The 27,452-nt window shown below is 34.3% G+C and overlaps 2 protein-coding genes across 2 annotated transcripts; both read left to right on the top strand.

Annotated features, from left to right (window-relative positions):
- The first annotated feature begins 10,469 nt into the window (after positions 1-10,469).
- LOC122312721 (CLAVATA3/ESR (CLE)-related protein 45) lies at positions 10,470-10,754 on the top strand. Its single transcript, XM_043127392.1, has one exon. The coding sequence runs from the start codon at positions 10,470-10,472 to the stop codon at positions 10,752-10,754; it is 285 nt and encodes a 94-aa protein (XP_042983326.1).
- A 10,913-nt stretch (positions 10,755-21,667) lies between these two features.
- On the top strand, positions 21,668-22,921 carry LOC122312994 (zinc-finger homeodomain protein 11-like). Its single transcript, XM_043127682.1, has one exon. The coding sequence runs from the start codon at positions 21,759-21,761 to the stop codon at positions 22,683-22,685; it is 927 nt and encodes a 308-aa protein (XP_042983616.1). The 5' UTR covers positions 21,668-21,758; the 3' UTR covers positions 22,686-22,921.
- Positions 22,922-27,452: the final 4,531 nt, after the last annotated feature.

Here is a 27,452-nt window from a genome sequence, read left to right as displayed (position 1 = left end):
AGCAGCGGCTATAAAAACTCTCTAAACCAAAAAAATACGATCTAGGAGAATACAAGCCCCTAGAATTAAAATAAATAAATAACAAATTAAAGCAAGGGAAAGCACACCAAGGAGTTAAAAAACTGGAAAAAGTTGCCCAGAGTGATGATTACGTGTTAGATCTAGTGCGGTCATCAGCTTTTTTAAATCCCTTTACTTGTTGGAATCCCTTCAACACCGGGATATTTTTCACTCTTTCGATTAGAATTTCCTTCTGTTTTGTTTTTTACCGGATTCCATATTTTCCTGTGTATTTCATTTAATTTTTCTTTCTGTTTCTTCCACCGATTGCTATCATATTTTTTGGGTCTGAGATTGCGACTTTATTGTCACTGGGTTTGCACAACTTCTCTTTGCAGCGAATGTTCTCGCTTAAGCCGACGGAGGAGAGCAGAGTTGACTAGGAGAGAAAAATGATTCGGTTTTGGGAGGGGAGAAAAAGAATTCGGAAGAGGAAGGGAGGAGAGCAAAGAAACTCACAGAGGAGGAGGGAGGGGAGGGGGGAGTAGAGGAACTCGATTCTCTTTTGGGATTAGACCGTTTTCAAATAAATCGGGTTTGCCACATCGTTAAAGTGTGTGGTGTATGTGCCCAAACTGGCCTAAGAGTAGAATTTCTCTCTTGCATTGGCCCTTTATAAAGAAGTGGTCCCATTAAGAAAAATAATTTTTTATACTTTTTTAAGGTTGGATCTATTTTTTATAAAATTTTACATGAAATTTGTATATTGACTTGTCTATTAGATGCTTGTACAAATCGCAAATAAATAGTGTTAGAGATATCTGTGCCTAGAATGCACTTCTTAGAGACTTGCTTCTGAGGTTCGGTATGGTTTTCAAGATATGACCATGTCTCCCCCTGACCAAGGGACATGGAGTTAATGAATTTGGAAGAACTGGCGAGCATTAATATCATGGGTCATCTTAACTTCATCAGTTGTATCCGATTCGTTCAATCTGAGATGGATCCTATCTTGAAGTGTGGAGAGTTGCAACTTACGAGGTTATCATAGAGAAAAGGTTACGTGAACAAGTCAAAAAGTCTCATCTAGCAACATCGCCATTATTGTAGGTTTGAAGTCAATTTCCTATCCCAACCCATACGGTGTATAATGGGTTGATATGCCCTATATATATATATATATATAGCTATGAAGGAATGATGTCATGTCTTTATTCGGATTCTTGAATACAGGGATAAGATATGGTGTGACGGTTGTTCCCATGGATGTGCGTCATGTCATCTTGGATAGGTCATGGCATTTCGACTTGGATTTCACAATTTATGCTTGCTCAAGCTTGTCCTTTTAAGTTCAAGAGTAAACAAATCTAACTTAACCTTTTACCTTTGAAACCTATTAAGGGTATTGGTTTAGCTAAATGTCAGTGCATTTTCAAAATTTGAAAGAATATAAATAGAATGAATTGCATTAGAATAGTCAAATAGTAGGAACTTCAAATATGAGCTATAGTATTTTCAAAGCTTTCTTCATATTTGGAGATGCACGGTTTATATTCAAAAGTAATATTTTATTTCACAATATCATACCCAACTATTCCATAACATTTCTCACATTTTTCATCTTCAAGAGTGATATTTTAAATTATTAATTTAAGTAAAAATTAAATTATTAATTAACATATAGTTAATGTAGTTGTAAAATATGAAAAAAAAATTAAAAATATTATTTTTAAAAAATTAATATTATATTATTATTTTGATTAATCCAACACGAGGTTATGGCTTGACTGGTTTTTGTACTTTTAGCTAAAGTTTAGAGATGATTTTGATGAAACTAATGTCAATACTCTAACAAGTATGCGATATAGATAGAGATAAATTATGAAATATAGTCACAGATATTTATGTACATGCATGTTGTGATCTTGTACGGGAGTTCATTCCCTGCGTAGAATATAAACCAATAGATGTGTGGTCTATAAATAGAGATAAATACACTTGATATTTTTTTTTTTTTTTTTTTTTTTTTTTTTTGCAAGAACTTGATATTGTTTTATACTTTACCTCTTAATCTGCAAGAAGACTGGCACATTGAATATTTCTCTAAGCCTGAATAACGCGCAGCTAGCATGTTTGTCTCCCTTTTACACACGTGACCGAAACCATACCTGTTCAACTGTTGATCAGGTCCGAGGATAGTCATGATTGCTGCCAGGCCAGCCTCATTCCATATATTGAGGTCATACTTACTAATGGATATGACAAGGATGATATAGAGGTTAAACAATATATATTTGTTACGAAGTGGCTTGGATATATTCTCACAAGTCTTGATATGATTAGATTCGATAAGAACAATGTAAAGGTAGAGCACCAACAACTCTTTAACAGATAGTTCGATTACCCTCTGTTTGTTGCTCCCACTTTTGTCTTTGTTATCCCAATTATAGCACTTGCTATCTATGGTATGTTCTTTTCTCAAGTACTGAACAATGTTAGAAACTGCTCAACGCTGGTTGTTTAGCATGACCCAATGCACCAAAACTTAACACTCAAGTTCAGTCACAAGATTCTTAGTTTTTCTTTGTTTTTTCTCCCTTCTTCTGAATAATCAAGAACAACAACCTTTGAAAAAGTAATGAAACAGGGGAATGCTCAAAGATAGCCTGGTAACAAATACCAACTCCATTTGCTTTTTTCTTCTTTAACTTGCCTTGTTGTGATCCTTTTCCTCTCCTTTCTTCGGTGCCTTGGTCAGTAGATCACCATGCATGATGTGAGCCACTGTGCTGAGACAGTTAACGTGGGTGAGCTAAACCTCACGAGGTCCTCCGATCTAAACCAAAATTAAGGAAAAGCCACAACTTTAAGATTTGCCTCGAGAATCGGGAAAGCCCTGGCTAATTTATTTCTTGTATTGTGGTGCTGATTATGTTATAAGAGGGAGTGGGATCCACCAAAATTATATGGAAGATTCTAATAGTAACAAACTTTGAAAGAAAAAGTACAAAGGGGTATCTAACAAGTACATCAAGCCATGAACATTAGCAAGCATAGTACTCAGCAGGACCCCAAGCTGGGTTATATACATGTGTTTTGCTATTTGTAAGCTTGATGCGTCGACAAATACTAATAAGATCCCTTTCAATAATATGTTGGATGCATTTAGAGGCTTACAGATACATTTTTTCTATACCCATTTCACTAGGAGCCAAGGTGCGCATTGGCACTTGCAGCCACCCAAGATCACAGCTGATTTAGCACACATCTTTGAACTTGGCATACATTTAGTATCAGCATGCGGTTCTACTTCAGTGTCCCTTGAATTTGCTACTAAAGCCACTGTTGGAATCTTGGCAGGATCCCATTAGGCTTAAACAAAACACGAATGAAAGATAAGTGTTGAATTTACAAAGGGATTTTATAAACATTTAAAAATTGGCATGCTATAATATAATACACCAGACATACTTTATAACAAAAAGTGTTTTACAATCTTATATACTGTAGAAATCAACCCAAGTGTGAGTGTGAAATGAGTTTGGGTTTGCAGCCACCAACTCATGCTCACCCACCATCACCCATCACCACCTACCATTGTTAGGCCACCCACCCTCTCCCAAGTCAGAAAAAGCTGCAACAGGTGGGCTGCTCTTCTCCTATAAATAGGAGAGAGTTCTGATGAAAAAAATGCAGTGGGTGAAGAGAGAAAGAGGGACGTGAGAGAGAAATAGAATTTTGTAGAGTATTTTGTAAATCTCGTACAAATTCTATAAAAGAGACTCCAGTGGACGTAAGCAATTTGCTGAACCACTTTAAATTATTTTGTGTGATTTTTGGACAGACCTGAGGTACAACAATTGGTATCAGAGCTCTGGTTCGAGCTGTCTGAAAATTAAAGTTGCTCAAAATCAATTTTTGACAACTCCAGGGTGTTCCTCGCGTCGAGACTAATCCGTTGCCGCAAACGGAATCGAAAACGGAGGTCAAAGGAGCCCACACGCACCCCTAGAAGGTCAGCGCGTGCATCGTCTGTCATCCACGCGCCCCCACGTGCACCGGAGGAGGAAGACGACTGAGTCACACGCGCCCACGCTCCCTCACGCGCTCCAGAGGTTGAAGATGCGTGACGAACACGCACCTCACGCGCCCACACGCGCCCTACAGAGGTTCAGCGCGTGAAAGGCACGTGCCTCACGCGCTCCCCACGCGCACACAGTGCTGAAGCGCGTGTAATCCACGCGCCAACTCGCACTGTGCAGCGCGTACGTCCCACGCGCCAGACAGATCACAACAGTCCATTTTTCAGATCCATTTTCAGCTTGATCTAAGTCATTCGGAGTCCGATTTCAGCAATCAAATAGTGCTTTCCTACTATTTGGATCGTTCCGGGCTCATCCGTATGGTTAGAATTTTAAAATTTTGAGTCTAAATTTTCTAAATTCAAATGGAAGGATCTAGAAGAGACAGGAGCTCTGAACATGCCAGTAGCTCGAGACGTCGGTCCACTGTGTCAAATGCCAGGTTTGAAGTTGAAAATTTTGATGGAACAAGTAACTTCGGCATGTGGCAATGTGAAGTCATGGATGTGTTGATCCAACAAGAGTTGGATATTGCGTTGGGAGGAAAGCCAGATGATATGACTGATCAGGGTTGGAAGAAGTTTAATACTCAAACTTGTAGTACAATCCGATTATGCATTACCAAAGAACAAAAGTATTTTGTCATTAGAGAGACAGATGCTAGGGTACTATGGCAGAAATTGGAAGATAAGTTCATGAAGAAGAGCATTGAGAGCCGTTTGCACTTAAAGAAGAAGCTCTTCAGATTCCAATTTCGTGAAGGTATTTCAATGTCTGAACATCTGAATAATTATAATCAAATTCTTGCTGATTTGTTAAACTTGGATGTTAAAATCGAAGATGAAGATAAGGCTTTACTACTGTTGAATTCCTTGCCTGATACATATGAGCATTTAATTACTACTCCATTGTATGGGAAGGAAAAGATTAGTTTTGAAGATGTATCTAGCTCTTTAATTAGCAATGAGTACCGGAGAAAAGATAAACAGGTACACCAAGATACATCAAGTGAAGCGCTAACAGCAAGGGGGAGACTACAGTCAAGGTATCCCGGAAGGAGGAAAGGTTTTCATTCGAAAACCCGGGCCACATCACGTGGTTCATCAGTCGGCATAAAACTCGCTAGAGACGAGTGTTCCTTTTGTCACAACAAAGGACACTGGAGGAAGGATTGTCCCAACCGGAAGGGACAATAGCAGAATCAACCCAACACAACCAATGTCGTGGACAGAGATGACGAGTCAGATTTTGCCTTGGCAAGTTCATCATCCATTTATCGTTTCGATGAATGGATTATGGATTCCGAATGTACCTATCATATGTGTCCCAATCGGGACTGGTTTACTGACTTCACAAAAATTGATGGTAGAGCAGTACTTATGGGCAATGATAGTGCCTGTAAGACTCAGGGAATAGGTAGCATTCGGTTAAAGCTGCATGATGGCAGCGTCAAGACTCTGACAGAAGTTCGGTACGTTCTGGACTTGCGGAAGAATCTCATCTCACTGGGATCTCTGGATTCAAAGGGATTCATAATCGCCATTGAAGACGGAACTCTCAAAGTACTAATGGGAATTCAGGTGGCAATGAAGGGTTTGAGGCGAGGAAACTTGTACTTCTTGCAAGGAAGTACTGTTGATGGAAAAGCTTCCACAAGTTGTGAGAAGCTAGATGAGACTGATGCCGACACCACCAGTCTTTGGCATATGCGTATGGGACACGTAGGAGAAAAAGCTTTGCAAACACTGGTGAAGCAAGGCTTACTCAAAGGTGCCAAGACAGGTAAACTGTCTTTCTGTGAGCACTGTGTATTGGGAAAGCAGAGGCGGATCAAGTTTGGAACCGCAGTACACAATACACAGGGAATTCTTGACTATGTGCATTCCGATGTTTGGAGACCTACCCAAAATGCATCTTTGGAAGGTAAACATTGGTTTGTAACTTTTGTTAATGATTATTCTCGTCGTGTGTGGGTGTATACGATGAAGAATAAAGATGAAGTGCTGAAAATCTTCCTTGATTGGAAGAAAATGGTTGAGACTCAGACCTGCAGGAAGATCAAGCGGCTCAGATCTGATAATGGAGGTGAGTACACTTCAGATCCTTTCATGGAAGTATGCCGGAGAGAGGGAATTGTCAGACACTTCACGGTACGAGGTACACCGCAGCAGAACGGTGTGGCAGAACAAATGAATCGTACTTTATTAGAGAAAGTGCGATGTATGTTGTTGAATGCTGGATTCAGTAAACAATTTTGGGCTGAAACTGTGACCTATGCCTGCCACCTCATCAACCGACTACCAGCAGCTGCCAATAATGGGAAGACACCCATTGAAATGTGGAGAGGTAAACATGCTACTGATTATGATTTTTTACACATTTTCGGATGTCCTGCTTACTATCATGCTAAAGAAAGTAAGCTTGATCCTAGAGCCAAGAAAGCAAAATTCTTGGGCTTTAGTACGGGTGTAAAAGGGTAGAGACTCTGGTGTATAGAGTCTAAAAAGGTAATCATCAGTAGAGATGTTACATTCAATGAATCTGAGATGCTCAAGTCACATAAGCATAAAGATTCCAGTGAAGGCAGCAGTGATGGTGAAACATCAGATGATTCACAGAGTGTGAAGTTTATTTCAAAGAAGTTGGGAAAGCATGGACAAGATGAGATTGATAATCCAGTCACAGTACCTCCAAGTCAACCTGAGTCAATAGCAACCAACAGATTGAGACGAGAGAAACGTGTACCAATACGTTATTCAGACTATGTGACATATGCATTACTAGCTGAAGGGGGTGAGATCCCAACCACTTACAGAGAAGCCGTACAGTCCAGTAAACAAGTTGAATGGACAAAGGCGATGAATGAAGAGATGCAGTCTCTTCACTAGAACCAGACTTGGGAGCTTGTGCCGCTTCCAAAAGGAAAGAAGACAATTGGTTGTAAGTGGATCTTCAATCAGAAAGATGATCAAGCTGCTAAAAATGGAGTGCGATACAAAGCTAGGTTGGTAGCCAAGGGCTACGCTCAGACAGAGGGAATTGACTACAATGAAGTATTCTCTCCTGTTGTGAAGCATTCATCCATTCGGATATTGCTAGCTTTGGTTGCACAATATGATCTTGAGTTAGCACAGCTTGATGTAAAGACAGCTTTCTTACATGGTGATCTGGAAGAGGAGATTTATCTGTCTCAACCAGAAGGATTCAAAGAAGCTGGCAAAGAAAATTGGGTATGAAATCTGAAGAAGTCTCTCTATGGCTTGAAGCAGTCACCTCGGCAATGGTACAAGCAAGGGGGAGATAGATCGCTTAAAAACTCAGTTAAGTAATGAGTTTGAAATGAAAGATCTGGGAGAAGTATGAAGAATACTGGGGATGGAGATCAGCAGAGATAGGGTGAAAGGTACAGTTCACCTTACTAAGAAGCAGTATTTGAAGAGAATATTGCAACAATTCAACATCGACTCAAAGACGAAGCCGGTGAGTACTCCTATGGCCCCATATTTCAAGCTCAGTGCATTGCAGTCTCCTAAAACCGATGAAGAGCGGGACTACATGAGGAATGTCCCATATGCAAGTGTTGTTGGAAGCTTAATGTATGCCATGGTGTGTACACGACCTGATATCTCCCAGGCCGTTAGCTTAGTTAGTCGCTATATGCATAATCCTGGAAATGATCATTGGCATGCGGCTAAGTGGATTCTACGGTATATTGCAGGGACCGTAGATGTTGGTTTGAGGTTCGAGAAGAGTGAAGATAGTCTAGTAACTGGATATGTTGACTCAGACTATGCAGGTGATCTTGACAAACGCCGATCGACAACTGGTTATGTGTTCACTATGGCTGGAGGACCAGTTAGTTGGCGATCAACTTTACAGTCAACAATTGCACTATCATCAACTGAGGCTGAATACATGGCTGCAACAGAAGCCGTGAAAGAAGCTATTTGGTTATAGGGATTGGTAACAGATTTGGGCTTTGAGCAGCAAGAGGTTACCATTTACTGTGACAGTCAGAGTGCAATTCATTTGGCCAAGAATCAAGTATATCACTCTCGAACAAAACATATAAATGTCCGATTTCACTTTGTACGTGAAATATTAGAAGAAGATGACATCAAATTTCAGAAGATTGGCACTGAAGATAATCCAGCAGATATGTTGACGAAGGTCGTCACAGGGATCAAGTTCCAACACTGTTTGGACTTGATCAGTATTGAACACTGCTGAGCACCCTCGGGTGCATTGGAGCACATTCAACAACGGAAGTCTCTCATGTCAAAGAATGTGGTGCATTCATTTAAAGAATGAATCAGTTTGTAAGCATCCTGGTATGGCACACTTGGGTGGAGGGGGTGATTGTTGAAATCAACCCAAGTGTGAGTGTGAAATAAGTTTGGGTTTGCAGCCACCAACTCATGCTCACCCACCACCACCTACCATTGTTAGGCCACCCACCCTCTCCCAAGTCAGAAGAAGCTGCAACAGGCGGGTTGCTCTTCTCGTATAAATAGGAGAGAGCTCTGATGAAAAAAATGCAGTGGATGAAGAGAGAAAGAGGGACGTGAGAGAGAAATAGAATTTTGTAGAGTGTTTTGTAAATCTCGTACAAATTCTATAAAAGAGGCTCCAGTGAACGTAAGCAATTTGCTGAACCACTTTAAAATTGTTTTGTGTGATTTTTGGACAGGCCGGAGGCACAACATATACTATATCATGTTACATCAATTTATAAATCATTTTTGTAAGATGTAGATCGTTCTATAAGGATGATGGCAAAGAAGTCTAGTGTCCCCGTCCCCTCCTCACTAAATAAACAAATAAAAATTCTATAGGTTATATCTCAAAAAACAAAAATGGGATCAAAGAAAAAATACTCAGCATCCTTTAATTGAAAAGATGCAAAATTTTGGTGTCTGGGATTCATGGGAACTCAATGTAGTTTTCAATCTATCTTGTAAAACACACAAGGACTGCAGTTCACATCACTTCATGAATCATGCAAACTGCCTAAAAACCCCAAAAGAAAATTCAAACCTCATGGAGGAAAACATAGACCAGAAAGCAACAACTCATTCTAAATCTTTTTACTTTTATTGGAGGATAAAAAGCAAAGAATCAGCACATTAACAAAACACCCAAGCTCAGCTTGTATTGATGACCATGACCAGTCATCCTTCAGTATAAGGCACCGAGCAGCGTGATCTTGATAAAGTGAAGAAACTTATGCTTTAGAATGGTCCGAGTTGCATGTGATATTGTATACTGTTTTAATATGCATTATAAAATAATAAAGAAAAAGATGGCATGAATAAACGAGAAAAATATCAAACAGTGTTTGTCTGTGTCTGTATCATATCTGAGATATTCAATTGGGGGGATTTAGAGATATGCAAACCAAAGAAAAGTGTAAAGAAAGACGCTTAGCACAGAAACCAAGTGCTGTAAATTTTGTTGCATGGGGAATAGAGCTTGGAATTCTAAAGTGGAGAGGAGATCTAATTAGAATGGCATAAAGCAATGCTTTGTTTCTTTTGGAGCCTGTTCTATTCCCTCTCATTTCCCTTTTGCCCTCCATTCTTTATATGATTCAGTTACCACTACAGCAATATGGTGGTTTCTGGTGGCCCATTGCCTCTTTCTACCTGGCTTAAAAACAAAAACCTGCTTTCTTAATTACAAAAGATCTGTGTTTATGTGTCTTTACCAGAATGCCTGTGCATACCAGTCTTCATTTTGTGAGATAAACCCAGACCTGCCCTCCTTTCTTATGGGCAAAAGGGAAAAAAAACCCCTCATATCCGCCCATATCCATCCTGTTATCCTGAAATATATCCAGCATGCTGGACCTAAAAGTACAAATTTGATGGCATCCACATGAGCTGAAACCACACTGAGCATGATCCATTGGCTTAGTGAGAATATAATCAGTCTCAAGTGAATGTACACGCAAGCATGGTCGGGTGATGTGGCAAGAGGGTAGGGCCCAAGAGACAGGGTTGCGCTTTTCTTAGTGGACAAAAGCATAGCAAATGATATGGATGTTTTGGGGGGTGATGAAAAAAGATACTTGGCTTCTCAAGGGTATCTTGTTCCAACCCCTTTATTTGTCCTGATCAGATTCTTAATTGTTCAACGGCCTTAATTTGCTTAGATTTCATTGTGAATCTAAAATTCCTTTTAGTTGTTTTGGGTCCCTCTCTGCTTTATGCTATCAACTTATCAAGCTCCCTCCAAATCGAATAAGAGATATATAACAAGCTTATCCACAGGAATGGAGCATAAGAATAGAGGGTTTACAAACTCAGACCTGTTTGTTTCCTGTCATTACCCTAAACAAAAGGAAGATTTTTCCGTTCTTCTTCTTTGTAAGAGGGTAGAGAAAACATGGTTTTCCGTGCTCATAGGGGGCTCATCCTTCTAATCTGCATTGGGTTCTTAGCTATTCAACCAGACAAAATTTCTGGCTTGAGAAGCATAGACCTTGCCCTCAAACAAGGCCATGAAGATTGTGGGATAATGGCAAGGAACCCACGCGGTCTTGAGTCTCTGGCCATGGAGGAAAGAAACACAGAGAAGATGTCAGCACATGCAAACAAGAAGTTCGATGCAAATGAATCGAGCAAAAGGAGAGTGCAAAGAGGATCAGATCCTATCCACAATAGGTCTTGATACATTCCTGTAACTCTGACTAGAAAAGAGGAAGAGCAAGTTTACATATACAGAGAGAATTAGCTTCTAGCAAAGAAGACGAAAGTAGAAGGTAGTGGATTCTTTCCTAGGCCAAAGAACTTTGAAGAGGTCTGTTTGTTGGGTTTCTTTTCTATCTTTCTATCTTTCTTTCTTTTCGTTCAATCTTGTTTCAATAGTTCTCCATTAGAGACAGATATGTATAGTCAATTAAGCATCATCTCTGGATTTTAAGATGAAATCATAATCAATGACAGACACAAATTAAAGGCAGTATACATGATGGTGCAGGCTCCCAGAGGAGTAAAATTTATAGCTGTTTTCCTTTATTTTCTTTTACGAGAGATCATTTTATATTTTTCTTTTGTTTTTCGTCAGTGCTAAAGCTTCAAGCAGATTACACTGAAATTCTTTTGTAAATTTGTAAATTCCTATGTCATCGCGGAGAAAGAGTTAAAAATACAAACAACAGAGAGTAAATAAAGGATCCATAATTAGGCCACGAGGCCATGCAAACAAGACATTAGAATATATGTTATCATCAATAATTTTAAACTTTCATCTTTGTATCCTCTGATGTTGAGTAGTTCAGGATGTTCTTCTTCACAAATTTCACTTAAAAAAAATGATTGCTTGGTTAATATTAAGATATAAAATAAATAATAAAATTTACATCTTTCCATTGGCTTAAGCTTTTGGGATTAGTGATAATTTCACATAGTATCAAAGCATAGGTCCTGATTTCAAACCCTAACTCTATAGTTTATCCTATTTAATAAATATTCTATGTATTTGGCCACTTATTGAAAGAGAGTCTGACTCACTCATAAGAAAGAGTGTTAAGATATAAAATAAATAATAAAACCTATATTTTTTTCATCAATTTATGCTTTTGGAAATAATGATAATTTCACAGAGAAAATAATAATTTGGAACCATTTTATCAACTAGACTTGTTCTGAAGGGAAAAGAAATTAAAAAGTGAATAAAATCATCAAGATTTATTAATTTAATGCAGAAAAGACCCGATTTCAAAGGATGCATGGATTTTGTACGTACATATGAACTAAGCGACGACGTATTTAACAGCCAGCCTGATCTCGTGGTGCAACTGCAACATGTTCAACCCGAACATAAAAACGATGACGTTTTCTTTCACTTCATCATCCCAAGAAAGAGAAATCGACTTATCAGGCTCTGTTTCGGTTTAGCAAATGGGCCGTCATGCCAATCTTGGGACATATTCGGGATGGTCCGAGCTGGCTCACTTGCATAAATTATAAAAGGAAAAATATAATTGTAAATATAATTATGTATTAATCTATATATTAATTTGATGTGATTAATTAAAAAATAGATTTTATTAAAAATAGTGTCAATTTAAATTTTAAGTATGAATAAATCAGTATTAATATGTAGATTAGTACGCGACTTTATTTGTATATAGCAAAACTCATTATAAAATAATAACTTATTCACAACTTTTATATAATTATTTAATAAAATAATATTTTTTTAAAATTTGTTTTTAACTTTTACTTTGACTTGATGTGTATTATTTTTTTTAAAGAGTATTGTATTAAGAATCTGTGGTTGGATTATAATTGCATCGTTATCGTAATATCACTGCTCTTTACGTAGTACTAGATGATAAGATTAGAGAGTGTTAAGAGTTTTTAATTAGGATCGAAATCCTCTCATATTTTTAATTTGAGTTTAGAGTGAAAGAATGATTGACATGATACGAAGTGGGTCATAGAATAAATTATTAATTTAATAGGACCTATTAAATAATAGATGATATATTCGTTATATATATATTTTGGAATGATATATATTCGTTAAAATTATTAGTGTTCCAACACGTGCTTTTTTATGTTCTTAACTTATATATATATATGCTATTTTACTGTATATAATATGTTATATACATAGAGTAATGATTTGTATAGACTCTAAATATACAAGTTTTACATAATTTTTTTATAAAATAGTGGAGAACCGCATTATGAGAAAGTATAAAAATAAAAATAAAAAAAAATTATTTTTTTCAATAGGACAAACTCCCGCCTTCTTTGAAATATCATGAACAGTTCCCGTCGGTTGAGCGCCCTTTTCAAGGAAATATAGAATAGCGGGAACATTTAAATAAATTTGACTCTTTATCGGATCATAAAAAACCACTCTCCAAAGATCTCTTCCTTCTCTTCGGGATCGAACATCAATTGCAACGATTCGATAAACCACCCATTGGGATAGATGTAGATGAATAATAGTACCTAACATTACCCATATTATAATATAAATAATCATTCCAGGCGCCCTCTATACACTTAAAACAAAATTTGCTAAATCAGATTCCTCCATTTAATTGCTTGTTAATGTTCACAACATGCACTAACGTTAAAATACTATAAAAACGCAATATTCTATTCTCTGATCTTATGGTAAAATAAATCTAATTAATTACATGTGCATGTAATATTTTGCTAGCTTTAAAGATACTGACGTAGGATAGAATAGCGATTATTTTTCAGACAAGTTATAACAGATAATTCATAGGGAAAAATACAAGAGAATCATCCAAAAATATAGAAAAACACATCTGATATTCAATTCAAAATTATCCAATAAATAATGTCAAAAATTAGTCCACAAGCTGAGTTGTATAGCTGAAAATCATCATCATCAAAATTTTACCAAAAATAACAAAATCTCAATAATCATGCTAAAATTAAATACTTAATAAAAGAAATAATCTTCCAAAAATCTGGCACAAATCGAGTTCAGAATCACTTCTTAAACAATAAATGAAATATTTTTATAAATAAATAAACTAAAAATGGGGATTCAGAAGGAAAAATAATAGATTTTGACCTCAAAAAAGATGCACATTCAGTATAGCTAGGTGGCCATGACTTGCGCACCAAAAAATTAGGATCATATGTGCGATTCTAAAACATATAGTCAAAATTATGGCCAACATATCGAAACTATAAATCTATTCTAATTAAATAAAGATCATGATTACTTGTCATCTTTGAACTGATCTATCAATTCAAAATATCTTAACGCCATCAATATATTATCTGACAACTTATTATCATACGACTCAAATTCTCGTGCATTAGATACACATATTTACAATTACAGGAGGCAATATATATATAAACTGCATGCAGGTATAGGAATATTAATGCCGCATTTAGGTGTATTAGGCAATTGCCTGAGCCCTAGTGGAAAAAAGGGTCCCTTTCAAAAAAAAAATCTAAAGTAGAATTTTTTTTAAAAAAATATTTAATTAAAAAATTAATTAATTCAATAAGATAATATCAAAAGTATTAAATAGATGTTATGTCATTATTATATTAATTTTAAAAATATTTCACATAGTAATTATTTCAAGTATTCTTTTTTTAAGAATACACTTCTCTTTTATCATTATTAGTTTAATGTATAATGTAAAAATTATAAACAACAAAATCTAATTTTTGAGTGTTGATAAAAAATTTAGTATGATCTTTGAAAAGGCAGGGGCCTACTTTTTTTTCCAAATGTGTAGGTTATTTATAGAACTTTATTGACAATTATAATTATAATTGTTTTTAGGGCTTGTTTATATACTAAGAATATATGTAAATAGTAATAAAATAGTTTGACTTAAAGATGTTTTATTTAGTTTTAAGAAATAAGAGAGAAAAATTTGAATTTGAGAATATCTTAAAATACCTAAGAGTAGAGAAAAATATGTGTTCCCAAAGAGCCTTAGAGTCTAAAGCACGCCTTGTTAAACTAAATTTGATAAAAAAATATTTTTAAATTAAAAATTTTCTAATAAAAATTAAATCGATTATTAGTTGAAAAGATAGTATAAAATCTTAAACAATAATTTTACTTTACAAATGATTGAAATTATTTAAAAATTAAAATATAATATAAAAATTAAAATAATTTTATTTTTTGAAATTAAAAAAAAAAAATTCAATAAAAATGTTAACCTTAGGCTCATTCTTATTGAGCCGGCCCTGACATAACACTGATCTAGGGCATGCAGGCAGCAGTAGTAGTGCTGCTAACTCTATCATCTGCAGGTGGGCAGGGTGGTGGAACCTGGTAATTTTTTATTCACATTATAACAAAAATAAATTTTTACAATTAATTTATAGTAAAGAAAAGATTATTAACAATTAAAATTAATTATTAATAATTTTATTATTATTATAAATTAATCACAAAAATTCATCTTTCTTACTGTGACAATTAGATGGTTGATGGCCAGCTTAGTCATCTGATCTCCCTGCCATATATGTATATACATACATACTGATACACACATATATTATATTATATTGCTGCTCATCATTAAAGGCCATTGCATTTAGCCTACTTTCAGTGCCCTAACCACACTTAGCTAGCTGTAGGACGACATGAGTCACCTACATCTTTCGATTCTTTCCCTCATATAACAAGACCTCAATTATTGCAGAGAAGCCACGTTCTGTTGACCATGTCTGCTACTGATCAAAATATATATCTTAATTAATATTAAAGGATATTATAATAAAGGAATAATATCTTTCTTTTCTTTTTTTCTCCTTATTTAATAGCAAGCTGTATCAGTATCGATCGACATGCATCGATTTTTTTCTTTCTTTTATATATATACATATATATATATATGTATGTATATATATAATATCGATCCTTTTTGTTTCTAACACGCCCATTAATTGATCGATCAATGATCACACCTAGCCTTCTGCAATGACACAGCTAGCACTGATCTAATGTTTGATCTTATGATCATAGATCTGCATGCTAAATATTGTTCATTACAATGATCAATGTATATATATAGTGATCATCAAGGGAAAGGATATCCCCAATAAATATTATTGTCCATTATTAATACATGAGCTGACCCATCTAAATAAATCACGTTTATTATATCATGTTAATTAAGGTTAAATTGACGGGAAATCAACAGCTCATGCATGTAACTAATTAAGGACTAATATATATATATATGACTGTAAAAAATAAGTATTATACTGGTAACTTATAAATAGCAAGACGTGGGATTTTAAAATTGAAAAAAAAAAGAAAAAAATAAAAAAGACGAACAAGCATGATCACAAATTCATCGATCTTGATGCGCGCATGCATTGCATGTATAGGTCCAGATAAGTTGGTGCATGGGCAATCATATGGATCGTTGTTCATGGATTTGGCCGATCCACACGATGTAGCTAGGTAGTGTCTTTGTTATACTAGGTCAATTTGGACCAAGCATGCTGCGCGTGCATCCTAGCTAGCTTGACGATGACGTTGCTCTAGTATCATTGCTTTAAGTAAGTAAAGTTAGATACATGTGTGATGTAAATATTATACATTTAAAAAAAATTAACTAAAAAAAAATTACTTATTTACGATTAATTATTTCTAATAAATAATTATTTTTAATTAAAATAAGTCGTAAATAATCTTTTAGTTGTAAAAAAATTAATCACAAATATCTATTTTTCTTATAGTATAGATTCTATAATTAAAAAATTAATTTTTTTATTTAAGTCCTATATTAGTTTTTTTCATTTTTGGGGGATTTGCAATATGCCAACGGGATTTGTACAAGTTTCTCTGGCCTATTACGGCAAAAATAATCATCTCAAATACATTAAGCATTGTCGCAATTATATAGTTATAATTTTGTGACGGACTTGAGTCGGCGCTTATCGTACAATGATGATGTAAATAGTATTTTGTGTCGAGATAGACTAAAATGATGCAAAGGACTAAATTGTGGATGCAAAAAAAGAAAAAAAAAAATTGTTCATTGTCCTAGCTAGTCTCACCTTTAGCGACACTAGCTTGTGATGAGTTTAAATATGACATAAAAAATAATAATTAGCGTCAATTTATGTAGGGGTGAAAATGATATAGTAGCAACAACCCTACAATCATATTGCATCGGAAAAATTGCTCTAAAAAAATATGTATCGTCGCAATTGTATAGTATATTATTGTGACAGATTCAAATCATCACTTATGGTACAATGATGAGACTTATTTTCTGCGTCAAAGGAAAAAAACGTAATAGGATCAAATTGTAGACACAAAATTGTAGAACTATTCATTTTCCAAAAATCACTTTTAGCGGCATAAATTTGCGACAAGTATAAGTTGGACGCAAATGATAATTTTTAGCACCAATTTCAGTGGAGACGGAAATAAATTAGCTACAAAAACTCTATATTTTTGTAGTGATTTATTCCTTTTAAAAATATATATATATATTTGACGCTTAAGTAATACTCTAAGACGGCAAATATATAGAATTTATCTTTTTTACTTGACTCCAAAATGCAAATAAGGCTCCTATATATATATACACAATATATAGGCCCAGACACTGGTAATTAATTTGTACTAGCGTACTTAATTTGTCGTAAATTACTCAAATATATATATATATGGATCGTTGACTACATTAATGAATGTCACCCATTTCCCATTAAAAAGTTTCCTTTTCTTTGACAAATTGCTCTAACCTTTTATAAATAATATTAATTTAGAGTATATTATGAATTAGCTAGCTAATAACTTGCTAGAACAATATATTAATTAATAGAGCTATAGATATATAGCTAGCTAGGACAAAAGCATCGATCACATCACACTTGTCTTGTACCTTTCATTGATTATTGGTATATCAATCTATATTTTCAAATATTACCACTACTGTGACATTATATATATATATATATTATCACTGGTCCGCAAATGTAGATCTTCCAATATATTATATATAATAATATTTTAGTAATTTAAAAATGATAAATATATATATCTATTTTATTATAATAAGTAAATATCTAACTAATATTACAGTAAACTTTTTTATTTTATTTTTGTTAACTTTTATTTTACCATTAATTTTCTGTTAATTTTTATTTATTTGTTGTATTGAGAGAAGAAAAAAATGGATGTATTCACATTATTAAAATTGAGAAAAGTTCACTGTTCATTTAAGCTAGCTAGCTAGGATGAGGGGATCGCCAATTCATCCAACGAATTACTTGTTGTTTAATGTTGGAAAACACCATCCACGCAAAGTGTGTAATACCTTAGAAATTAATCATATAGATTGTCTCGTTTTCCACGTGCCTTTTGCATAATTGGGATTTATTCCTACCCGTAAAGGAACAACTACGTTCAGAGAACCAAGAAGAATAGAACCAAATTTTCTGGCCGGGAGTACTTATAATTAGATTGGAGCATTCATATTATATTCATATTTGAATACAGTTTATTCGTATTAACATATATATTATTTATCTCTTACAGTACTTTTTATTTGTAGAGATTGACTTTTTGAGTCTTAATTTATAGACATAATGATTAAAAGAAGTTGATGTGTTTTGATTTTAAAGCCAATGAGTATCTCTCTTTTATATATTTTGTTTAGAAATAAGAGAAAATTAGGGTGTGAGATAATTTGATCTCACCGTCCATAATTTGTATTGATTGACCATATTTTGATTTTTTTTTCATTTATATTCTTTACTTTTCTATTAATCATACATAAATATTAAATTCATATCATGTAATTAAGAGTATTTGTCATATTTGGAGAACATTGCAACACAAATTTCACAAAGAGGTAATTTAACTTGGTACATTAATTAATTTTTTTTGTAAGAAATCATATTATTTTTATTAAAAATTTTATCTCATCCAACTAGGTAAACATACTTTGTACGTTGCTCCGACTTAGTGTGTGTATATATATATGACAATAATTACTTCATGTTGTCTTTATTTATATATTCAATAATATTGTGATCATTTCATGATTCACGTTTAGATTCACGTTTATATGTATCTTTATTTATATATTCAATAATATTATGATCATTTCATGATTCACGTTTAGATTCACGTTTATATAGATATATATATATATATATATATGACAATAATTACTTCATGTTGTCTTTATTTATATATTCAATAACATTATGATCATTTCATGATTCACGTTTGCAACACAATATAATTACTTAATTAGGCTTTATCAAATATTCAAACAAAAGATAAATTGAAGGTCGATTGGCTAGTTTTAATTGTTCGATCCGATGCAAATTCAGCAGAGTATAAAATATATAAAGGGATTTCAAAACAAAAATGAGAAAAGTTTATTGAAAAATTGACAAGCAAAATTAGGAGGAGTTCCAACATATGGAGGCATGCATGAATATTTGCAGATAGATAATGTGCAATATGGTACAATAAATTATAAGGCCAGACATATTGATGAGGGGACATAAATAGGAATGGATGGTGGACAGGATTCGATTTTAGGTATAGATGATGACAATCCAATATATATATTATAGAGTAATATTACATACAGTTACTTTTATATATTTTTTGCGCACTCCACTGATATGATTGGTTGGATTCATTTTTTTTTTAATATCCAACCAATCATATCATTAGAGTGCACAAAAAAATACACAAAAAGGACTGCACATATAATTTTTATATATTATATGCATCCATCTGTTTTGGAAAATCATATTAATGCAGAATGTCCCCGGTAGGGGCTAGCTACCTAACTTCATGTACGTACTACTTTTTGTATTAATGTACATGATCATCATCATCTTGTGCATCATGATCAGCCTGTTCCTCATGCCTAGCTATGATCAATTAATTAGTTAATTCCGGATTTAACTCGTCTCTTAATCTAACATTATTCAATATCGTAACTTGAATTTTGTTGTTTTTAAAAGGCAAGAGTTTGACATAATGGTTTAGTGGTAATATTGTTACGTGTTAGATCATAATCTGGATTATTCTAGAGTTCAGTAAATTGACAAAGAGATAGACTAAAGTAGAGGCGATTATTAATTATAATTATAATAATCAACAAATCTACTGTAAGTCTCTATCTTTTATAAAATTATTTTATGCGTCTATCTCTCTAGTAATTTCATTCTCTCACGTTATGACAAAAGTGAATGAGAATTATGCACTTAATATATGGAGCAAAAGTCTAATTTGTAAGAGAAATGATATTTACAGTTGTGGTTATGCAAGCGGCGTGTAGTCATTTTGAAAAAAATGAATTAATATGAGACCCACATGAAAAAAAAACTAACTTTTTAATCGTGGACCTCCACTCTTTTTCAAAACGATTGTGCAGCGTTTGTAATTCCACGACTGTATTTAGCATTGCTCAATTCGTTTATATATAATAATTAAGTACTCCCAAATACCGATCGATATGCTCGGAAGAGAATTGAGCCACATCCCATCATGCATTTATATAATATCTATGTAGTATATGTATAGAAAAATTCTATACACCATATTACCATCTTATTTTTATCCTATTAAGTAAGATGTGACATATTTATCATCATTAAATGATCATTTATTATATATTTTTTTATCATCTAATAGTTATAAATATGTCGCATCTTACTTAGTAAGATAAGAGTTGATAGTATTACTCATTCATTCATACATATATGTATGTATGAAAATACACTCGGCGGAGAAGGGCCCCCCTGTCTAAAAACTCTCTCCCTTCTCTCTAAACTCCCCCAAGTTTCAAATCTGGCTAAAGGGGGTGGGACATTCGGCTTCCCCTCACTTTCCTTCCCCCTCCCTTCTCCTTTGTAGTTTCTCATTTCTATGTAGTGTTTTTGGTTTTGTTTTTGTGTGTTTTCAGACAAATAAGAAAAGATCGCCGATCGAATCTTTCCAGTCGCCAACCGTCAATTATTGCACCCCACCTGGATGCTGCCCAGCCATCGATCTTCAAGACCATCAAACCCGATGCCATTCAGAGTGGAGCGTGGCTCACACGCACATGAAGAAGTTTTAGAGTTCATCAGCGTGTGGCCCTCACGCGCCACCGAGGAGCATTCTGCCGATGTAACGCTTGGTTTTCCTGGGACCTCTGACTCTGGGGCTTCAAAGATTGACCATTAGCTTTACTCCAAGAGTAGTACGTGTTTTGCACGTGCCATTGCCGCTGGTTTTGTGGTCCGTTCCTCCGATTTCGGAGTGTTTCTACTTTTTCTCTTCATGTTTTGACCTAAGTGAGGTGATGAGCTCCTAGATTGGACGCAATCTAAGACAAGAGCTGGTAGAGAGTGGCGAGCGATATTACGACCGATGGTCGTACGACTAGCCTCTACAGTGGAGGCTACTGGTGGTCCGTGCGCATACTGGGTGCTCGTACCATCTAGGCTCGTGAGGCCGATGCTTGCGGTGGACGTGCTGTCTTAGCTCATGCCGGTGCTTGTGACTCTAGTTTTTTTTTTTTTTTGTCCGTTATTAATAATGTAGAAATAGGTTATTGGACTTGGTGTCCATATCAGCAGTGTTCCATACTCTACCTCCCTGGAAGGATGGAGGGGCCATCCAGTTCTGTTTATACAAAATGCTCTCTCTGTGTTAAGAGAGAATTATTGAGAAGTAAAGACAACATCTATCATTATGTGTGCGTGGATGCCTCAAAGCATATGCATAATTTAACTTATAGTTTAAATTTTTTTTATAATGATACGTTATAGTTGTAATTTTAATTATTTAAACGAAATGAAGTCAATTTTCATAAAAAATATATATATATATATATTATTTGTGATAAATATTAAATATTATAGAGTTTACCAACTGATATTTGGAACAGCTAGCTATAGCTATCATCTTGATTGAGTCCAGGCAATTCAATTGGCCAATTGTCATTTTGCATAATAATCATGATCAGCAGCAACATCATGTGATGTTCTGCTATTATCATCATTATCATTGGCTCTCAAACAGTCCACTACTTATTCCACTTCTACATTCATTTTCTTAAGAAATACCTCTCTCAACTTAAATGAAACCCTAACACCACCACCAAGTCCCCCCCCCAAAAAAAAACCTCAAGCTAGCTAGCTTCTATACATGCCTGTCGACTGAGCCATGGACTCGAACCCCACCACCACCACGCCGCTCCCCACCCAAACCCCAGCTACAGATACCGAAACCCCACCACAAACCAAACCCTTCAATTCCTTATCCTTTTCCAACGGTTCCCTCAAGCCCCACAACCACCAATCCACAGTCCGACCTCCAGCATCAGCTCCACTACCAATCATGGTGGTGAGCTCCTACAAGGAATGCCTCAAGAACCACGCGGCCAGCATAGGTGGCCTCGCCCTCGACGGCTGTGGTGAGTTCTTGCCCTCCCCCTCCGTCACCCACTCCGACCCTACCTCTCTCAAATGCGGCGCTTGTGGCTGTCACCGCAACTTCCACCGCCGCAGCACTGAAGATCCCACTCCCAAAGTCCTCAGCATCCACCGCCTTTCCTCCCCCAGCCCAAGTCCAAGCCCAAATACAGTATGCTCACCACCGCCGCTCTCACACTTACCCCCATCCCAGTACTACTACTCGTCCGTCCCGCAAATGCTGATGTCTCTTAGCACAGCCTCTCCCCAGCCGTCCAATGAGCACCGGCAAGACTCCAACCCACCGGTGACGAGGGCGGAGAACCCACTTGGGAGAAAGAGATTCAGAACAAAATTTACACAGGAACAGAAGCAGAAGATGTTTCTGTTTTGTGAGAGACTGGGTTGGAAGATGCCGAAGAGCAATGAGATGTTGGTGGAGTTCTGCAATGAGGTCGGGGTTAATAGAAGGGTCCTTAAGGTTTGGATGCATAACAACAAGAACCCTTTGAGGAAGAAAGAAATGGGTTTCGGTCACAATAGTGGTGTCAATGATGATAACGGGAATGTTGGTGGTGTCAGCTTCGAGACCAATGCTTATAGCTGTAAGAAAGAGATTGATAACAATGAGGATGCTAGTCCTAATCTTCATGTTTCTGCCAATGGGTCTCCTTCTTAACCTCGATCATCTGAGGAGACCGGAGGTAGAATATAGAGAAGATGTTCTTTTTTCCTTCTTTTTTTCGGCTTCGCAGATTAATGGTTAATGATTACTTACCGTTGATGTTGGAGGGGAAGTCATCAAGAGAGGTTAAAAGCTAAATGGAAGTAATTTTACTTAGTTATGAATGTATGTGATTGACATTTAGTTTCGTTGAAGTGGTATGAAGGTTAACAGCCAGAATATTGATTTCATTGTCGCTGATATGTTCTTCACTTTCCTTCTTTCTTTCTTTCTTTTCTTTTTTTTTTTCTTTTGTTTTTTTGGTGGGCATGTTCTTCACTTTCTTGCTTGCTTAGTTTCTGCCTCCGTTAGTTCAAGTTGATTACAATTCTGGGTTATGAATATCATTGCGGAATTTGGTGGGTTACTGCTCATGATTTGATTAATCTTATCCGTTTTCTTATCTTGGTGGTTAAGACAATAATATAATCCGTTTGATAAACCAAAATTATGCTCCCAGATAGGTCAGATGATCCCATGCTTATTTGTCCAAAACTGGAGCTTATCAGTTTCCGGGTGCAATTTGTTATGAATTGTCATCTGCCAACCCTGTCCTCATTCATTTATAGAGCATTCCTACTTTTGCAGAAACGTGCACTCATTGTCATGTTGGACAATGTCACTGATGGTGATGGGGTTTGGTGTACCCTGGAATGGGGCAGAAAAAACCTCTAAAATGGGGGACCTTATCTCACTATAATTATTTCACTCAAATCATTTTCTGAGATTAAAAAACAGATAAATACACACACGTCATGAGTTATATAGAATCTTAGTTACTAAACACTTCATGTCTCATCATCATCCTTTTCCCAATGGTTTTACTCCTCGTGTTTTGTTTGGCAATTAGCATTCTTTAGTCCAGGCTTTGTGATGAGACATTTTTGTACGTTGTGTTTGGTTTTACCTGTGTCAAGACAGGAAGGTTTTGGTCTTAGTAATATATGAAAGGTGACGGAAGGAGACAATGCAGGTACCGGCCTGCATCCCTGCCACCTTTCCTTATTTGGCTTGTAGATTAAAGTGGCAAGTCTCGTTTTTCTTTTGCCGCTAATGATAAGTTTGAGGAGATAAGTAGGGAGACAGAGCCATAACCTCGAGGTTCTTTTTTAATAATTGATTAATTAATCATTTCTGAAACACCATCTATAAGGGTACCGGTGCCTTAATATCATGCCACGTGGTGTCCTTTTCATTTCTTTATATTTCCTGCTCTGGCTTTTAATTTGTGGCAGCCTTTTGGACGGTGGTGGACCAAACTTATAAATTAGTGTTTTTTTGGTCGAGTTGTCGTACCGGGGCCACTTAAGGCCTTGTTTGGAGAAAGAATTCCATTTCAAAATTTTGTCTCATCTCAATTTATCTTTCTTAAATATTATAAAAATATAAATACTTTTAAATTAATTATTATATCTCATTTTGTTACAAATAAGATAAAAATTAAATGTTAAATAAAATAATTTTTTAATAATCTTTTTATTTTAAAATTTGAAAATATTAAATTATTTATTATATTTTGTATCAAAATTTTAAAAAATTATAATGATTAGATGAGATAAGATTAGATGAGATAGTTTTATCTGTGTAACCAAATCAGGCCGAAACTTTTTCAAACTTTTAAACAAAAAATAAAAAACGATTCAACTTTTTTAAATTTCAGAATAAAAATAACATTAAAAATTTATATTTTAACAATATTTTAATTTTATAATATTTTTTATTCGACTTTTTTTTCTTTACTTTCCCAAAATTTCATAAAATATTAACTCAAACTATCTTATTACTATTTAAAAACTACCTTATAGTACCTATTGATCTTTAGCAAATTTAGAGTTTTTTGTATATAATAACAAGCTCCTCTTATTTCATTTCATTTAATTATTATAATTTTTTCAAACTTCCACGCAAATACAATAAATAATTTAAAATTTTCAAATCTTAAAACAAAAATAATATTTTAACAATATTTTATTCAATTTTCAACTTTCATTTTATTTCATCTCAACTCACTATTAAAGACACATGATATTTGTAGTCTATGTGTAAGTCGTGTATCATTTTTAAAAAATTTGTAAAAATTTAAAATTCATATAAAAAAATTTTATTTTAATGGAATTCTATTTTTTCTTTTTTCAAAAAAAAAAAAAAGGGTGGGCTAGGTTTATATCCAATAATTATATCTAACATATTGGGTTGAGAAATTATTTTTTTATGTGGTCTATCATGTGGTTGAGTTGATGCATGTTTATATGATCAACATGCCAAGAGAGGAAGATCTGGACAACAAATTATTAGGATACAGTGATGAATTACAGTGACTACAAATAAAGATTATTGGAGCCCTTATCAGGCCTAAAAGTATAGAGTTTACATGAAAATGTTCATGAAGAAATTCATTATTATTTTGCAATTAGTGGTGAAAATGTTTTTTTCCGGGAGGAGTTGGAATAAATTGAACATTAATTATTAATGTAAGAGAACTTTTAAATTGACTATTAACCCTGAAAATAAATTAATATATATATATATACACATATATGTGTATGCACGTACACATTTATATACTAGGAAATAGAAGAAATGGGTGTTTTGTAATGATGAAGTTATTATTGGATTGTTTTAATTTCCTTCTTTGTAAAAAAGTAATTGGGCCCTCCATTATGATATTACTAATACTTCTTAGTTTTTGCTCTCTGAAAGTTTGGGCTGACAAATCTGCACATTGCATCGAAAATGGCCGAAGAGATTTGGACCTCGCATGAGCTGCCTTCGAAGCTCAAAAGCTGGGCCTATCCTTTACAATAATGGGCTGAAAAAAGTTCCATAAAATTGACCTTTTAAACATCCTCATAATCATGGAATCTACTCAGCCATTTATTAGAGATTATAAAAGCAAAAATTTAGTTATAAGCGTACCTGCATATTAATATGTGTATAAATTTAATGTGATTAATTAAAAAATATATTTTATTAAAAATATTATTAATTTAAATTTTGAATATAAATGAATCAGTATTAGTATGCAAATTAGTACACGGTTTTGCTTATACATAATAAAACTCATTATAAAATGATATTTGGATATTGAGTTAAGATGAAATGAATTAAAATAAAAGTTAAAAGTTAAATAAAATATTATTAAAATATTATTTTTTAATATTATTATTATTTTAAGAATTAAAAAAATTGAATTGTTTATTATATTTTGTGTAGATATTTAGAAAAATTGTAATGATGGGATAAACACTTTTACCATCTAAACGGAGCCAAGTCTATACTCCCTAGTCCCATCTCATTTTTTATGAAAAAGGAAACGATTCCAACTGTATCTAAAAATAAAGACGTATGGCACATGCTCGAGAGTTCATCTATATATATATATCAAATTAGAAAGCAAGTGATGGAACATTTCCTCCAATAGGTAGCCCTTTTCTGGTTCTTGTATACTAAAATAATTGAAACATTAAGCCAATCATTTTAATGCAAAAATAACTTGAAAACATTATAAAGAGAAAGAACATTTAGCCAACTTGCTCTCTTTGTTTTTGAGGTTTTCAAACCAAATTTTAAGATATTACTTGGATTGGAAAAACATTGTTTATCATCTTAGATTATGTCCCCCCAATTATAGTTGCAGAACAATAAAGAGTAGCATTGCTCATTGTACTTATAACAGTACTTGTTACTTTTACACTACATGTATTTGGATTGCAAAATAACCAAGAAAAAATTATTGATGAATCACAGGTACATAGCTGGAGAAGAAAAAGCTTATAATGACCAGGACAAAGTTTATATGTTGTATCCAATGTTTATGGGTGCTTGTAAGGATCCCCATACCCACACACATTTCTTGATTAATGCTTCTTCTTGGCTATCTGAAATTTCCTGTTCAGATGATCCTCTTGATGCAGCATCATCATGTGATGCTGCTAAAATCTTTTAAAAAACAAAAACACAAAAGGGATATAGAAAATCTATACTTTTAGTCTTCATCTTTTTTGTATTTTCAGACACCTTTCAATTTGAATATATTTTTTGTATTTTTTTTTTAATAACCAGTCGCACTATATGGTAATGCCATGTCAAGATTGTTATTTGAGCAGTAGAGTTTAGATAGCCTAATAGCAATACGCATATTTCTATTTTTTTTCTTAGAAATGAAATGTCTTTTCTTAACCATAAAAATATTACAAGTAGGGGTATAAGTTATACAGTTTGGATCGGAAAACCTAACTGGACTAGTTCATATATATCTTAGAATTTCCATTTTTGGTCATGCCCAAGTATGTAGTTTTTTCTAACTGGACCGAACCAACCAAAGTATCTATATGTTTTTTACAATGATTTTATACATATTATTTTATATAGTATTTATATAACTTAATTATATAATTTTCATATAACCTATTGCCATTGACCATATGTGTTTGGAGTTTGGAAGATATTGTATTTTTTAATTTCATTTTCTCTATTTTTTGTTTTTAACTTTATTATGATGATTGCTAATTCTCATGGATGGACATGGATAATTTTTTTAATTTTTCAAATAGAAAATATGCAAATAAAGATAAATAGTTGATATTCATAAGTATAAACAATGTGGACTTTTTTATATTGATGGGCTTAAAATAGTTAAAATATACATTAGAAGTGATTTTAGACCTTTTGTATGTTTGCTCATTTTATGCTGATCATAAGTGAAATGGATCAAATGTACCG

Source organism: Carya illinoinensis, chromosome 6 (assembly GCF_018687715.1).
Source record: "Carya illinoinensis cultivar Pawnee chromosome 6, C.illinoinensisPawnee_v1, whole genome shotgun sequence".
NCBI lineage: Eukaryota > Viridiplantae > Streptophyta > Magnoliopsida > Fagales > Juglandaceae > Carya > Carya illinoinensis.
This window is presented reverse-complemented; position numbering and strand designations above follow the sequence as displayed.